The following is an 18815-nucleotide window of genomic DNA, read 5'->3' on the forward strand; positions in this document are numbered from 1 at the left end:
TACAAAAATCAATAAATATAAAAATAAAAGTGCTATGTTCGAGAATTAATTACTTTTGAACCACCCGATCGATCTCAATCAAATTTTCAACATTTATGAAGTTCAAACCTGGGAAGTTTTTTATCATTTCATTTTGACAGTAATCTTAGGGGAGGAGAGATGGGGAAATATATGAAAATAAATAAAACTTAATAAATCTTGAACCACCAGACTGATCTCGATCAAACTTTCAACATAGATAAGGTTCGGGCCTGGGATATTTTTTTCATTTCACTTTCACAGTGCAACGAAGGGGAGGGGAGGAGGAGATATATGTTAAAAAAGTGAAAATAAAAGTGACTGTCTTTGTGACTTCATCACGCTTAAACCACCCGACCGATCTTTAAAAAAATCAACATACATGAGGTTCGGACCTGAGGTGGTTTTTATCATATCACTTTAACAGTAGAACTTAGAAGAGGGGAAGGGGAGGGAAGAAATCTATAAAAATAAATGAAACTTAATAACTCTTGAGCCATTAGACCTATCTTCATCAAACTTTCAACACAGATAAGGTTCGGGCCTGGGATATTTTCGTTATTTCACTTTTACGGTGGAACCTAGGGGAGGAGGAGCGGGGAGATATATATGTAAAAAGAATAAAAATAAAAGTGACCGTCTTTGTGGCTTCATCACGCTTTAACCACAGGACCGATCTTAATCAAATTTTCAATATGGATGAAGTTCGGACCTGGGGTGGTTTTTAACATGGTCACTTTGACGGTAGACCTTAGGGGAGGGGGAGGAGAGGGGACAAATATATAAAAATGAATAAAACTTAACTCTTGAACCACCCAACCGATCTCGGTCAAATTTTCAACATAGATGACGTTCGGGCTTGGGATAATATTTATCATTTAACTTTGACGGTGCAACGTAGGGGAGGGGGAGGGGGAGATATATATATATATATGTAAAAAAAAATAAAAATGAAAGTGACTGTTATGTGACTTCACTCTTGAACCACCTGACCGATCTCGATCAAATTTTCAACATAGATGAGGTTCGGGCCTGGGATGGTATTTATCTATTCACTTTGACGATAGAACTTAGGGGGGGGGGGGAGATATATAAAAATAAATAAAACCTAATAACCTAGATGAAAGTTCGAACATGACATGATTTTTGTCATATCACTTTGACTATGCAACTTAAAGGAGGGGAAAGACATTTACAAATGATCGAAAATTACCGATATTAGTTTTTGAGGTCGCTGAGATGAACAGTGACACTTCTGAGATGCCATTTAAATCCAAACTGAACCCCGCAAAAATTGTGAGAGGGGGATATATATATATATATATATATATATATATATATATATATATATATATATATATATATATAAATCAAAATTACCAATATCAGTGTCGAATTCATACTTTTCGGGGTCGCTGAGATGAACAATGACACTTCAGATGCCGTGGCCCGCAACATGGGGAGGAGAGGGGATATATAAAAATCATCGAAAATGATCAATGTCAAGGAGCGGTTTAGTAATAGTAAAAAGTGACTGACTAACGAAATATATTACAGGTACTATTTTTTCTTAATTTAACCCAGCGAAGCGGGTAATTGATGCTAATTCTATATATAATGTAAAAAAAAAAAAAAAAAAAAGCAATTATACTTTTCTAGATAAGGGGTTCTTCATCTACTATACATGTACATGTAAATAGTGTGTGTGTAGGTAGAGAAATTTTGCAAAACAAATTAATTTATTTTATTAAATATCCCTATCAAATAGCCATGTGAGAAAAAAAGGAGAAATTGGTCCTGAAAGGTAAAAATCCGTATTAAATATTCTCAGGTTTCTTCAGTTTTTCACGAAATTGCTTGACTTCTAGAACTTCTTACGAATAGCTTAATTCCATGACTTTTCCAGTTTTTTCAGATTTTTCAGGTTGGTGAGAATCCTGTTATCTTGCAGTTTTTTTCCCGGAAAGCTGGTCTCGCAGGCTGCGAAGAAGGCAGTAGTCTGTGCAAGATCTGGTAAAAACGCCGGGTGGGGATTTTCTCCTAGCCACATTCCTCGATCTTAGCACAGGTTCTTCTTGTCGTATGTGGGCGTTATCACCGTGAATGACTACACACTTGTAATAAACCAGAGTAAGATATTTTTTTTAACAATGCAGTCCATAGACGTTCAAGCTGCTGACAGGAGACATCTGTATTGATTGCCTGGTTACATGACAAGAAGTCAATATACAGTAGATTATCCCACAGATATCCACCAAACACTTAACATCACTTTGCAAGGATGGAGTTCCTGTTTTAGCACAGTTCCTGCGCCCCCTTATCCTTTAATTCCCATTGACATTTGCGTGTAATGTTATGACCTTGTCACCATTCTGTTCTGAAATTGGTCACGTCTCTGATGGATGAACAGGGTACTGCAGATATCCACTCGCTGCTGCTGCTATTGAGACTTAACAAATGGGATATCCATTTATCGAGTTTCGATACGTGCCCAAGTTCCAGCAGGTGACGAACGGTCGAATGGCTGACATGGAATTTGCTGGCCAGTTCTTCAACAGTTTGCATTGGACTTGCCTCCACTTCTACTCGCAGGACATCGTTGTCCAGCTACACAGTCTTCTTCTTTTTAAGTTTTACGTCCCACAGTTATGCCGGTTAGGCTAAAGGAGACGGTGATGATGAGAGATGAGTGAACTGGTGGAATTAAGAAAGTGGGAGGAAACGGGAGAACCGGAGAAAACCCACGAGCACGGTGTTTGTCCACAATAAAGTTCACACGGCGCGATCCAGCTACACAGATCTTCCTTTTCGTAGCTTATCAGTGAAGCTGGTGTCCCCAGACCAAAACCTCTGGCACTTCCCACACATTCACAGCACCCTGGCTTTATATGGCATTGATGCTTCCTGCAGCTGCGCTAGCTGAATGTCCCTGGTGAAATTCGCACATGACATGCCATATGTCTCCCGATAATGGAATGAGCAAACACAAGCCACAATTCCAAAGGGTGGACTTGGCCATTCTCTTTCTACACACTGATAACCAATGAAGTGCCCTATATGACCCTGCTATGGCACGTGGCGTCTCTTTCACTACTCGCTCGTCAGATGGGGTCGTTACAGCAATTGAAAAACCAACATTACTTATGGGAGAGCTAATATATTATTTATTATATCTGCTATTAAAATAATGTTCGGTTAATTCTTTCCTACACTTTCCCTTCAAACAGTACCACGTTATTTGATGATGTAAAGTTCCGACGTTCCACACGAGTTTCCCATATTGTTTAATCAAGGTGGCACGGATAATTAATGACGGTATCTCCAGTTTCTTCGGGAGAAACTGAACTAAAGAATCTGCAATTAGGAGGAAGAAAATCTATAATATTTATAGAACTAAGCACTGTGGAATAAAATATATATGTAAAATAAGGGATTTTTACTTGAACGGAACTAAAGTCTAGGCTAAGACTATTAAGATAATTTTTATATATTTATTTTCAGTTCTAACTGTGAAGGCATTATACATTGAAAAGCTAATTTGCATTACAACAATGTAACGGACATCCTAGATGTAGCAGAAAGCTGCAAGTGAGTGAGTTAATAGTGGAAAATCGGAAATATAGAAAATGCAAGTGCATGTGTATTATAGGTTACCATCTCAGCACTCGCTCGGTGTTTTGGCATAAGCCTTGAAAGAATCATCAGTCAGGACGGACGGCCGCAAGATTCGAGTCCAGACCCTCCCGACCGTGAAACACAAACCATAATTGTTTACTTCTATGAACGCTAGCTTAACTATTGCTTCTCAGCGTTTTGTCCTTATTTTAAAACTATTGAGTACCATCAATAGCATTAACTATTATTGTCAATTTATTAAGTCAACGATGGAATGTATACATCCGGAAAGGGGCCTTTACGTAAGAACTGTTTATAGTTGATGTTTTCCCAAAGTAAGTTTTTGGTTACGTTACTGATCAATACACTTAAACAAGTTTTAGTCTTACTTAAGTACTAAAGAAATTCTCCGTAACTCTTGTACTTATGTTAACTCACCTAATGCAGTTCTAAACAAAAATTCTTCTCCATCTCTTAGGAAGACATCCCACACTCGACACGCAACATCCAGTGGCATTGATTTGGAAAAAACAGTATAAACCCAGTCGAGTAAATAAAGATCAGGGCTAAGACCCTGTCGTAAGAAGTGTTCGAAGAGCCTAGGCAAATTTTCCCTGAAGAAGTCGTTGTAAGTGGCATAATAAGCCTGCATCTGAAATAGAATATAAGAAAATACATAAATACACAAGTTCCTGTTTATGTATAGATATGCAAAATATATAAATACTCAAGTTCCTGTTTACGTATATATGTATGTGCATCTCATATTTTGATATTAGGCTCTGTCATGTTAATGATGGTAATATTTCTTTTCTGAAATATAATGCCATACACAAGATTTTACAAATAAGTAACTTCTATATCAAAACGCAACATATTACGTATGTTTCGTAGTAGTTTTTCATTTTTATTTTTTGTTTACCGTCCCTCGATTGTGCACCGTGGCTAAGGGAGACGATGGTGATGAAACTAACGATTAAGTGACGAAAGTGGAAGGAAACGGGAAAACTCAAGCATACGGCGTTTCTTCACCACAAAGTCCACTTGGCGGGAACTAGGATCGGACCAGGGATCCCACACGCCAGAGATGAGCGCTCTACCACTGAGCCACTGCAGTCCTGTTTTGATAGGTTAAGTGCATTGAAAAATTAGGATTTGATTCCCCACGAATCAGTTTGTGTATACATATATGATTATTCAATATGTAAATTCTTTTTTTTTTTCAAACAAATATATCCAATGATTTTGTCTACGTGGATAAGTAAATGGTTTTCCATCATACTAAGATCGTTACCCAGATAACATATACTACCTAGTCTAATGACAGATTTTGGCACAACATTTTGGGGAAGGGAAGTATATTCAGTGGGTATAAGGGGTAATAAGTAACTACTGCAGAAGAATTGACTTTTTTTTCTGATTTTAGAAGTGAAAGAATATTGTTGTATTTGGACATGAAGTGGTGCAGCAGTGGAGTGGTGGAAGTAACACACCAGTAGGAGGTTCATCTACCTGACTATCCACCGATTCACTGAGCTTACGCTAATAGGTAACTGGTCCAGATAGTATCGTCCACATATTAACACAAGTAGGGGACAAAGTCGCATTTCTGTCCCAAAAAGAGTCTCTCTGAGATGATCATCACGAGAAGATCCATGATTGTAATGCTGAGGGAGGATCTTTGAAAGCTTACCAGTAAAGACCGACAGTCGTGACAAAACAAAACCTCGAAAACGGCAAACTAAATTTTAAAAATGGTGGATTATATTGCAAAACTGGATATTTATTATATATTTCTATCATTAGGCTACCAAAAGTTCATGGCCACTTCATTTTCTTAAGGCATTTTCATTAGCCTTTAGAACAACACACCATACAAACTGAATTCACTAAGAATTTTTTTTTTTTTTTTTTTTAAGCTAAGAATGTGTTCACGCCCAACTGTGTTAGCTTCCATAATGTCCAACATTCTGGGCTTCAGAACACACTATTTGACTCCTACGTGTCTCAAAACAGTTGATTTTTGCTTTGAGGGGGTAATTTATTATGATTTAGATCACTGGACGTTTTTTCAGCAGTCTACACGTCTTTATACTGAGAAATGAAATCTTTCACTTTAACGTCCCACGATTATGCCCTTTAGACTAAGTGGGACGATGATTAAGGCAAGTAAATGATGATGGAAGAAATGGTGGAATGAGACTACGGAAGGAAAGGGGAGTATTCCGAGGAAATCCACAAACAGAATGCAGTCCACTACGAACTTACTTGGGCGAGGATCGGAACAGGGAATCCACGCACCAGAAATAAGCGCAATCCATTGAGCCATAGTGCCACCTTGTCTATATTAAAATGAATTATGAACTATCCGAATCTAAAATGAGGAGAATAAATCTACTGTCTACACCGAAGGGAGGCGTTTGTTTTTAAAAAGTTTTTACACAAGAGAGAGAAGCCTTCTCCGCTAGTATGTATACTATAGTGGCTATGTATACATACTATACCTAGGTAGTAGCATGTGTGTTTATTTATTTATTATTATTATTATTATTATTATTATTATTATTATTATTATTATTATTTTACTTGCCAAAGTGAGCAATTAATATACTAATACAATATTTTTAGATGCACATCTAACATTGAAAATATCCGCAGTACACATTACTGTCTTGTCACAAACTGAGGACACAGTGTGACGCCCGTTAGACAGAGCAGGAAGCCTGCTCGAGGACAAATAATTTGAAAATGTTTACAACAGAGATAATTTTAACACAATCACAAAAAGACAATCTACCTTAATTATCGAAATTTAAACATCCTATTCTCAACGAATGTTTTCACCAAACTACTAAAGGTACATTTTCATTTAAAAAAAGCCAGAGCGAAATGTAAAAATGAACTTGTTTACCTTAGACAGAGGAGTAAGCTTACAAATATGAATGTATGTTAACAACTATATCTTATAAAACAGGTTCATCCATCCTTTAATTACTAACTATAAGTCCGCGTCATCCGAATTGGCGTGTGGTATCAGCCAATAAGGTTGTAGTGCTCTGTTACTAAACCTTCACGGAGGAATCTAATCATTCATAATTGTCCACAAGTACGAAAAAAATAAATTATGAATGATTAGATTCCTCCCTGAAGGTTTAGTAACAGAGCACTGTTCTAATCATTCATAATTTATTTTTTTCGTACTTGTGGACAATTATGAATGATTAGATCCTCCCTGAAAGTTTGGTAACAGGACACTGTGAACTTATTTATTGGCTGACACCACACGCCAATTCAGGTGACGCGGACCATAACTAACTAACTCTATGGCGTATGGAACCCGGAGGTTCAATGCCGCGTTCACAAAAGCTCTCCACTGACTTCTATCCTTAGCCAACTGGATCCAGTTTCTACTTTGTATTCCTACTTCTGCGAGATTTATCCTATCCTTTATCCTGCATCCTTTAATTACTAATTTCTCAAAAACCTACAGTATCTGCAGTTCAGTGACTTTGTCGTACGATTGAAGCATCGTAGAGTCCGGCGTTATCATTATAAAAGATAATGCTTTTGCAATTGGCAGCACGATTGCTTAGATGTCAGTTCTCCTTAGTCTGTCTTAATGCTAGGAGTAGACGTCAGCATTTATTGTTTGGTTAGGTAGAAATGCCTCACAATAGGCTATTCCACCTTCGATTTAATCAAACGTTTTTAGGGTATAGTCTTCCTCTTTTCATGTTCTGCTGAAACACAACACAGTCTTTCGATGCTTAGCGTTGAGGTTTGTTACCCACTTCTCATCTTTCGCTATAAATCATTCCAAAATCTGTTCATGATTATATAACGAGAAAGCAACAAAGAACCATATTTTCTGTTATCATTGCCTTACAGTAAGCTGGTTCGAACTTTGTGGTGAAGCCTAAGATCCTTAAGTTGTTCTGTGCACCTTAAACATGTTTGTTAATTTCAACGATTGCATGTGGTTATATGTTACGGCCTAGTCCACATCCTGTTCATTAAACCATTGATGGATATGCAAAACGTAGGTGATCTTTACAGCTTCCTGGAATTTCCGAAACCAATAGAAACATGTGCTATCGTCAACTGGTCCTACACTTGACCAATACCTCGGCAAGTTAAAGCCGCACCCGATGTGCTACTTATCAACTGCTATTTCATCCCGTTCAAGAACAAAATACTTACTACGACACATTCAGTGCATATCTATACTATACTTCTTCTCACTTTCACCGCCAACGACTCAAATCATCTGGGGCAGTCAGTGACATCTGCAATTTGATCGCGAGTTCATTTACAAAATGGATAGAACTTTTGCACGCACCCCATAGGATAAACAGTAATTCTACTCTATAATCTCAGACTTACCTAACATGATCAAAATATTACGATCACGTAAAGATGTGAAATTTGTGTACACTTACTAGAGGCTCATCCAATCGGAAGAATGCCATCTGGCATGGGCGGTTAAGTAAGTTTGCGAAGCAGATGAAAGCATCGGCTACTTCCAAGTTGAGTATTAGAACTGCTGCTAGGAACGACATACCTTGGACATACCCTACGTCAGGTCTGTAACACACATACGCTCCTAGTAAACTATGTAACATATCATAATAAGGTCCACCCTGTAAAATAAAAATAAAAAAGTAATTTAAACTTATTACATTGGTTAAATATTTGTGTAACATTATATTCTTCTTCTTCTTCTTCTTATTATTATTATTATTATATCAGATAACGAGAAGCCAACTTTCTGGGATACTGATAATTGTTCTATGTGTAATATCAAAATAATAATAATAATAATAATAATAATAATAATAATAATAATAATAATAATAATAATAATAATAATAATAAAAAATAAAAAATAAATAAATAAAAATAAAATAAATGAATTACAACCAATCAGGATTGCCATATTTATCCACTGTAAATACAGATAGCTCGTTGGCACAATAAAAAGTTATTTTTGACATTTAAAATACATATTATTTTTTAACAGTGTACTTAATTACTTGATCATTTTAATTAATACGCATTTCATGAAGTTCATTAAGATCTTTTCTAACACCAACTAGTACTTAACAACGGTCTTCATTAGCGTACTTATCTGCTGATTTGGTATTCCTTAGTGACTGTTAGTCTTGCAATACTAGTAAGCAAATACACTTGCGGTACTAATACACAAATACTGGATAAATGTGCGTTTTGTACAATCTTGATACAGGATAGGAAAATAGACTGTAAAATACAGGACAATCCTATATATATCCAGGACGTCTGCTAAACTACAGTTAACATATAAAATAGTTTACATATACAGGATGGTCATAGTCATTGTGAGGGAATTTTAAGAATTCGCAGATCTTAATTATATTGCTTTCCAGATTTCATATATAATTTTAAACTTTAGCAATAAAATAATTTTGAATAACGTTGATTTTCTTCAACTTGGAACTTGCAAAAATATTTCAGCCAGTATTGGAAATACCTAGTTAAAAGGAATCACTAGCTTCTTTACATTTTCCGATTTTTCTTTTCTATTACTGATCCAAACAAATTGTGTACAAACCTGTTCAGCTGTGATTTCAGAATAAAACAAACATTCTTCTGAAAACGAGTGTCGTATGATATGCTACGCAATATTAAAATAATAAAATAAAATGGTGTTCTGTTTCAATTTCCTGGCGTTTTGTGATTGTGAATTACGTATGTTTTGCAATTTCGATTAAGAATTGCGAGGCCTGAAGTTTTCCTTTAGAAACTCAACACTATTCTATTTGACTGAAATTATCGGCACTAAAAGATAAACTTTTATAGTGAGAATCCGTATGACTTATGATGGCACTCGTGCGACAATAAGAATTGTGATGAAAATTATTGACTACTTAGCAGAAGGCAAGAGAGAAAAGATGGAAATGCTTACCTTTTGAAATATACATAGATGTGGAAATGTTCTGGCAATATCTAACTGTATAAGCTCAACACTGGCTTCTTTATCAGGGTTTTCCCCTTCTAAGAGTTCTGAGCCTGGACCATCGGAGGAATCAGATACTTCACTACTCCCGTTCTCTGCAGCTTTCAACCGGTCTTGAGCTCTGCAAGTCAAAACAGTTATTAGTACAAGCAGAAGGAATAGGCTTAATTGTCCGTCTTGGTACCAATGTCAACTGTACGAATTAACAGTACAATTAAATTTGTTGTAAAACCACAACTTAATTATTGCTGCATCTTTAAGCGATGCTGCACAAAGCCATTTATTTAGAAATCTTTCGTTAAGCTATTATCTCTAATTTTTACGTTTTCCTACACGTTTCGCCGGGTATGCAAAGGAAATTTTCAGGTAAGATCAAAAAGAAAGCAATTGATACAAATTTACAAGTAATTTTCACAAGAAATATTCTGGGGAAAACATACGAAAACTAGTGTTTATGTGATAATAGCTAAACGATAGTAATATGCAAACGAAAATTCACCTTTTCTATGTATTCTTAATACACAGCAACATATATCTTATTAGTATTCAATGTTTTTTTGGTGATGATTTACAAAACAATGAATATGTGATTCGCTAAAAAGTTCCATCTTGCTTTGACTTCACTCACTCACTGTTTACTAATATACTTAGGATTTGTAAAACATAGCAGAAATGAAAGAATGCTACTATTATTTAACTTTTTCATGCATTATTTTCAAGATATTGCAACAATTCGAAAGAATAATGTTACAAGTTTGCTGCGTACTTCTCTAGTTCATGCAAAATCCGCATTTTCGACTAGTTGCATAATGTTCATTTGTGCTTCTGCTTAGCTAAACAACTGAGAAAACCTGAATGATTAACCAGGCTATTACAATCGATGTTGTACAATCGTTTCCCAGATCTCGCAAAGTTAAGAGTTGTTCATTCGATATACCGTATTTTCATTACTGCCTGAGAACATTTCAAACGGAACTAGCAATTTTGATGCATTTTGTTAAGTTTGTGATTATTGTCGTGGTATTATTATTTTGCATCACGACCATAACCTAATCTGATGTCAATGATCATAAAGGCCTAACTCAAAAGGATCTTAATTTTTGGACCTTCGAATGACATGTAACGTACCAGGACCATTTTGTTTTTTTCAACTTCCATTAAGCCACAGAGGAGAACTATGTGAAATGGTGCATCGCAAATTAGTCAAATCTGTTCACTGAAGATAGCATATCCTCCACATCAAAAGCCATACTTGACTGTTCAGTCATTGTGGAGTAGTGCGGGTGAGACTGTATCGAATGCAATCGAAGCGCCCGAACCCTACTTCACCCTTTTCACGAACATGATTCATGTGTTCATCCCGGTCGTGTTCCGTCACAGATATCCATCCTTGGCGTCGCTCATAGTTTAATTGTTGCTGTTGTCGTCTTGTCTAACTACTAAATCGTTGTTTAAACTCTTTGCAGGACTTGCGCATACAGCAATCTATCTATTAACTGTGTTTGTGACTTAATAACTCTTGAACCACCTGACCGATCTTGATAAAATTTTCAACATAGATGAGGTTTGGGCCTGGGATGGTTTTTATTATTTCACTTTGATGGTGCAACTTAGGGGAGGGAGAGGTATTTAAAAATGATCGATATTAGTGTCGAATTCATAGTTTTCTGGGTTGCTGAGATGAACGGTGACACTTTCGATGCCGTTTAAATCCAAATTTAGTCCGCAACTTTGGGGGAGGGATATATATATATATATATATATATATATATATATATATATATATATATATATATATATATATATATATATATATACACTACCCCCGAAAAGTTTCCGTACAAAGTAGGTTTATGTATACTTTAAGTGTATGCGAGAAAAAGAAAAAGATATATCAATGGAATTTATTTTTATCTGGAACCTACAGTATGTATTTGAGAGGAAAATACAGAAATTTAACAGAAATGGATCATTGTTTTGTCAAAAAACTTAAATCTTTGATTCATCAAAGTAGCCTCCACGTGCTGTCTTAACAGGTTTACAGACGTTGGACATCCTGGCTTGATTGCTGTCCAGACTTTGAGAATACACTCAAATAAGTGTTTCTCGCTAGAGGGACGCATCTTTCGAACTGCCCTATCAAGCTCACCTCACATTAGCTCAATTGGATTACAATCCGGTGATTGTGGGGGCCACACCATATTCTTGAGATCTCCCCGTTGCTATTTTGCTGACAAATACCCTCTACAAAGTCGGGATGTGTGTTTTGGGTCATTGTCTTGCTGCATGTTGAACCCACGACCAATGAGCCTCTTCCCAGATGGCACTGCGTGTCTGATCAAAATCTGATGGTACTGTTCTTTCTGCATTGTACCCTGTATTTACAATAAATCCCCCACTTGATTGTTACCAAAGCAACCCCACACCATCACAGAACCATCCGCGTGCTTTACCGTTGGCAAAATCACGATGGAAACAGTCTTTCGCCCTTGGAGCGACACATGAAAACCCTGCGTCTATGACTGAAGAGTTCAAACTTTGATCCATTAGTAAATAAGCACTTGTTAAACTGCTCTGGCCCGCAGCTTGCTAATTTTCTTGCCCATAGCAATCTCTTCTTTTAGTTTTGAGGGCGCAAGAGCGGTTTCCTAGTTGCCACGCGACCGTTTAGTCCCGCATTAACTAACCGCGTCCAGACAGTTTAATAGCTGATCGGTTTTTCGCGAGTTTCGTTCACTTCAGCTTATATTTGGGGCACTATTTCTAACCTGCTACGTTTGCTTGTCACTATAGTGTACTTGTCCTCCCTTGTAGTAGTAGCTCTAAGCCTTCCAGATCTTGCTCGAGAGCGATTTTTCCCTGTTTCAGCAAATCGTTTTAAGGTATCATGCTTTAAAGTATGGGGTATTTTCACTTTTGCGGCTATTTCGCGTATTGTATAGCATTCTTCATGTAAAGTAACTAGTTTTGCTCTCGTTTCAATACCCAATGCCCTTTTCGTATGGGGCGTTATGCTGACTAATAGGGCGCACTTTACACCTCACTTCAATACACACACACATAACAACTAGCGTGCAATAGACAACTCCCAACAGTGAGATCTGAGAGAGAAGTAGACCGAGCAGCTTCAGAGACACCTATGAGGCATTTATTGAGTAATCGACCTTCAATTTGCAGTGTAATGGTCGTTTTGTATCGCATGCGTACGTAATACACCATCACAACGGCGCGATATTTAAATTTATTTTTCTTAATTCATCCACCACAGGCCAAGACCTTTCCTCCCGTCATGTTCTAAAATGTTTCACCTTTCATTTGTGAGCAAATTGTAATGCATTCTTATGTTACATTTTGAAAATTTCTTTATTTCGTGTTTGTCCGGAAACTTTTCGGGGGTAGTATATATATATATATATATATATGAATGAACAAAAATGAAAATGATCGATATTAGTGTCAAATCCATAGTTTTCGAGGTCGCTGAGACGAACAGTGACACTTCCAATACAGTTTAAATTCAAATTCAGTCCTTTATGTTCAAAATGAAACTTATTCTCCCCGTGCGAAGAATGGTATTCTGCTAGTCACTTATAAAGTTCCGTCATAATCTTTAATCATTTAATGATGAATCGCAGCTGTATTGTGCCTTTCCGCCTAGATTAGTCGAGTTACATCATGCACTTCTGTAGTTCACCCTTAGAGAGTGCTTCGATGGCACTCAATAGATACCGTTTCACGCTCACTACTCCACAATGACTAAACACCAAAATCTGTCTTTCGGTGTAGAGGATACGGATCTCCAATGAACTGATCGGATTAATTTGCGATCCACCATCTCACGTGATTCTCCTTTGGTGCTTTAACGAAGGTTGAAAATAAAAATGGCCCTCGTACTATCACATAGATGATTATCATCTTAACTAGTGTCCCAACAAATTGAAAGATAGCTACAAACTCCTTGTATTCTATTTTACTAGCAGGCAGTATAATAGCAATAGAAACAAAAGTATTACATAATATTAATGTCTTTATTTTACTTAGTGACATTAGAGATTGAAACTTATATTCTCTTTATATGATAAGAAAGATGATAAATCGCAACTTACGATAGAGATATAGGTTGTGAAACAATAACACACATAGATACCCTAGGTCGAATTTAAACACCAGACCACAACTACGTCGACACTTCGACAAACAAGCAAAATAAAGCTTAATAACAACAACAAAATACTTGCTATTTTGAAGGTAGTTCTTGCTAAGCAGTTTGTCGTTGTGACTTCAAGATATTTCCTGGCACTAGGCCTATTTGATAAATAATTCATATAAGCATTCGAAAATTACGCAGAGAATTCAAATAAAACCGGAATTCAAAATAAATGTTATTCACATAAAAACAGAACAAAGTAAAAGTACAATCTTTATTAAAATACAGTTTAAGTGAAATTTTAAAGTACAACTATCGGTTAATGTGTCTTGGATAGTAACTCGCGTCTATCACGACGTTAAAAGCAATCTTAGTATAAAAAGTATAAAAAATATAAATGTAAAAGTTACATCAAGGTACATTAAACAGGGAAACAAAAGAATATATCAAATGCTTATTTATATCTGGGTTTCTAATTGATAGACACAAAATAGCGTCCGAAATATTTTACACAAAATAGCGTCCGAAATATTTTAACTGGTAGTTTCTGTGTTGTTGGAATACCCTCATTTTGGTTTTCAAAAAATGAATAACGAATCTGGTAATATTTCAAATAAAATGATAAATACTTTTAGGATTTAGATTTCTGGGCTTTCGGTATCTAAGGCCATTTAGCCCGTCAGGTTTGAGGAATGACGTCCCTCGGCGAGCACACTATCCGGGGAAACGGAAGGAAGGAAGCCTGGACCTACGTGTTAGGTACCATCCCGGTATTTGTCTGGTGTGAATGAGGAAAACCCAGGAAAACCTCATCCAGAGAGGGTGGCTTGAAAAAGCGTTTTACACTTTTTCGGCCGAGTGCCCCCACCGGGAATCGAACCCGGGACCGCTCGCACCAAGTAACACGCTTTTGTGCAAACAGCTTTGGCAGATGGAAGCTAATTCAGGCTATATATGACAAAAAGGTGAATAGCATTATACTTGATGGATAAGAAAAGGAACAATAAAGGAAAATGAATTCAATTCCTATTTTTACTGCAGTGTGACCCAAAACAGTGTTAACGCTCTCTGAATGTTGCAAACAGAGAAAGTGTTAAAGATGAAATCATTTCATATTTTAAATTTGATGCTGCAATATTTATGTACTTACGTCAGATTATTACATATTTCAAATCTACATACTAATCGCAAATATATAACACCATACTTTTTGTTCAGCGTTGCAAACTAAGGACACTACAGTATCACACGTCCAAATTTGGGGGCCTCTACAATAGTAATAACGCAAGTGAGACGGATGGAGCAAGCCACATCAAAGTACCTTAGTGTCGAATACTGCGATTATGATACGAGTACTTCGAATAAAGGACCGAAGTTACAAAGAATTGAAAATCTGACCTTTCTCGAAAATCACCTTGATGGTTTTCAATACACATAAAGATTGTAATGCTATTTAAACCGATTTGATATCTCAAACCGTCTCGTAGATTTGAAAATCATGGGTAGAGATTGCCATACTGCTTAAAATGACGTATTTGTGAGAGATTCTTAAAATGATTGTTTCTTTTACGTTTTGGCATTAGTTTCTGGTAGTTGTAACTACAATACCAAACGTATGGCTAAAGAGGGAGAAAATAGAAGACATTAAGACGTTCCCCTGTTTAAGAAGTCTAATATCTTCGGACGAAGAAGTGAAAAAGACGTAAGTTCAAGAATAGCGCAGGTTAAACAATTCAATACGAAAAGAGGACTGTTAACATCAAGAAATCTGTCGTTGAACGTTCGAAAACGATTTACTGACTCTGGTATGGAACGTGGCGCTTTACGGATCAGAGACGTGGACATTAAGAAAAGCAGAAATATCCATGCTGGAAGTATTGAAATGTTGTGTTGGCGCAGAATGCTGCGCATATCATGGACCGAAAGGAAAAGGAATGGAGACGTACTAAAAGAAGCTAATGAAGGACGATAGATCATGAAGATAATAGGAAAAAGAAGAGACAGCATGCTTGGCCATCTTATTCGGCAGTCCGATTGGATCACCATGTTAATAGAGGGAAAGGCAGAAGAAAAACCAGGAAGGGGAAGACTAACCATAGAATATCTAGATGCAGTTACGAAGAAGAGGCCTTATCAAAGTATAAAACAGCTCTCCTAAGGGAGGAGAAAGTTTTAAAATTTTCATGTTGCCCACCAACCTATGGTTAAGGAGAGAAAGAAGAATTACAATAAGTTCTCCCAAAAATACAAGTTACAAAAGATATATAAAACCACAAGTATAGAAAAAAAAATATGCAATATCATTAAATTACCACTGTTGGGACATTAAAAAAGCAATGTAATGATTGTGTCGTAGAAAAAGGATTTAAGCCATTGTGTAAGCCTGAGGATGAGTCCAAGTGTCACACTTGAAATATTGGAAGAAAACGAGACTTAGAATCATTACTAAGTGAATAATTTGAAATATATTTTAATGTTGAGATTACTGTTCGTGCGCTATCACTTCTTATGCATCTTCACCTTGACATACACGAATAAATCTCTATGATGAGTTTTGTTTCCTAACAGTAAACAATTTCAATGCAAATATTTCCAGAGATGTGAATACTACGGAAACATTCATATCTGTAGTGACAGAGGAAATTGAGAAAATAATTAATACTCAGGAGAGGAGCCGAATAGAATGCTTGATTTTGTTCTGAATATTTCAGTATCTGTGCTCGTGAAGAACGCTGTCTTTTCTTTCATTCTTTCTTTCTTACTTGAACACTAAAACACTAAATGGTCTGTAATAGGAATCGAAGTATGTAATTTAGATTTAATAAAAGTTGAATTACAAATCATTATGACTTGACTACACTTGCAGAGAATTTATAGGTAATATAAGGAAAAGTAAGAGAATCTGTAAAGAGAGAGAAGTATTCCTACTGTAAGAATATATTTATTCCATTATGTTTTTATTTAATATTACCATTTTATGTTCATTCAAATATTTTCCATTTGTTTGTTTTCCATTTTGTTTTGCTGCTTTCATCAGTGTAAAAGTTTTAGGATTTGCTAGATTTACCTATTGTGTTGTTAAGCTTAGACTAAAAATATTGTGGACACAGAATATTTGTAAAATTTCGTATTATGAAGAGTTTTACTACAATATGCAACAATTAATTATATTATTTAATATAATAATAAATTTAAATCTGTAGATTATATAAGGAAAAATCCCAAAGTTCACACTGCTGCCTTGAGCAGCTAGTACAAAGCTGCCGAAGTACAGCTTTAAATAAGAACTTCTGTACTCTGCAATCATTTTATAACTGTTTCGTTCAATAAAATGTTTTAAATCTAAGCACTGTTCATTCACTCATACTAGCCCCAGTGTCGTACCAAAGTTTTCCTTAATAATAATAATAATAATAATAATAATAATAATAATAATAATAATAATAATAATAATAATAATAACATGAATTTCGGACCGTTAAGTTACTTCTTGGCCATACCTAACGTGACTTTACAGTGTCCAATCCCCATATACCAAAGTTTACCTCGAATACCTCAACTGTTGTGGGATATCTCGAATATCTCAATATGAGACCCTTGTCCTGTTCCAATATATTGTTTAAATATTTGAGTTGAGATAGATACAATGGCTCCACAGATTATTTTTGTTATCTTTTTATACCTTCTTTTAATGCACTATGTTTTGAGTTCATGTTTTAATTCGATTTACGGAGAGTCAAAACAGAATCATCACTAAAAAGAAAAATACGAAAGCCAAGATCAAATTTACTTTATAGCTATTAATATACATATAAGACTCACCTACTGGCGCAGATATCATACAATTCGTGCGTTAAATTTAGATCATTCCCAACAGCAAGTTTCCACACTTTTCCTCTAACACTTGGTGGAATTCCTTGCCACCAAAGATCACGCGCTTTCCGTGAGTTTTTCCTAAGGAAAAAGGACAGTAAAAATTAAGTATACAGAACTCATACTCAGTTGTAACAAAAATCAATACTAAATTACATTAGTATCTGAAAAACAGAAATTAGTAAAGTTACATTTACATTATAATTAACACCTTAACCCTACGTACACCAAGGGGTTACGCGTAACATTGCACACCAAGGGAGGGTTAAAAAATGTCCATCACATTTGTTGTCTTTACAAAATAGGGAAGAATACTACATTTTCTGGGACAGAAAGTAATGATTTATGTGATGGACATTTTTTAACCCTCTCTTGGTGTGCAGTGTTACGCGTAACCCCTTGGTGTATGTAGGGTTTACACTTTTAATACCATCACTCTGAAACCAGCAGGTCTTTTCCATTTAAGTGTACGTCACTTTGCGTCAGGTGTACCCGTAGCGACGCCTAGCGTCAGAATCTTCAACTTTAACTAAAAATAACCTTATGTCCATTATGCTAACACGTTACACCAAGGAACGGTACTTTGTGTCCTCCACGAAAACTTTTTTTTTTTTTTTTTTTGAATTTTTGGGTTATTTTCTCGAAATTAAAAGTATTGAATGACAAAGCATAAAATATAAATTATTTTTGACACCTGCGTCATAATATTAAAGAAATATCCATAAAAATTCTTATCCTAATAAAAGTGTGGACAATTTTTAATCTACCTTGGAGTACGTAGGGTTAAAGAGGATAGGGGATGTTAACCAAAATTTACCTGCTTATTTTCATTTTACAAAATGTTTCAAAAAGAACATTTCAAACCATTTATAGTGAATCATATAATAACAAGAAAGGGACAGCAGTAACAACGAATAGCGGAAACATTATAAACCAGGTATACTTGCAGTCCCATACTTAAATTCACTAATAGGATATGGCAGTTAACGGAAATCGATTATACGGTTTAATAGTCTATCTGTACATTGACTTTGAATTTATTAAATTTCATACCTATCCACTGTGAGTTTTTCGTTATATAATAAATCAATATGTGAAAACATTTTAAACAGAGTGGACCACCCACAAGTCACTTGACAAAAATGCATTTGAAATTAATTATTCATC

At 35.8% G+C, this 18815-nt stretch overlaps 1 protein-coding gene across 4 annotated transcripts in view; it reads right to left on the bottom strand.

The window, feature by feature from the left end:
- The window catches only part of LOC145666800 (TBC1 domain family member 14-like), a 253386-nt gene that overhangs the window by 12730 nt on the left and 221841 nt on the right, over window positions 1–18815 (bottom strand). For all 4 annotated transcript variants that reach the window (XM_081734360.1, XM_081734363.1, XM_081734362.1 and 1 more), the window contains exons 5-8: window positions 17598–17729; window positions 9578–9749; window positions 8073–8273; window positions 4072–4285 (exon numbers count right to left, since the gene is read on the bottom strand). In XM_081734360.1, coding sequence (XP_081590486.1) covers window positions 4072–4285; window positions 8073–8273; window positions 9578–9749; window positions 17598–17729 — 719 coding nt within the window. The remainder of the gene's footprint in view (window positions 1–4071; window positions 4286–8072; window positions 8274–9577; window positions 9750–17597; window positions 17730–18815) is intronic.

This window comes from Thermobia domestica, chromosome 12, assembly GCF_964235325.1.
Source record: "Thermobia domestica chromosome 12, izTheDome1.hap1.1, whole genome shotgun sequence".
Lineage (NCBI taxonomy): Eukaryota > Metazoa > Arthropoda > Insecta > Zygentoma > Lepismatidae > Thermobia > Thermobia domestica.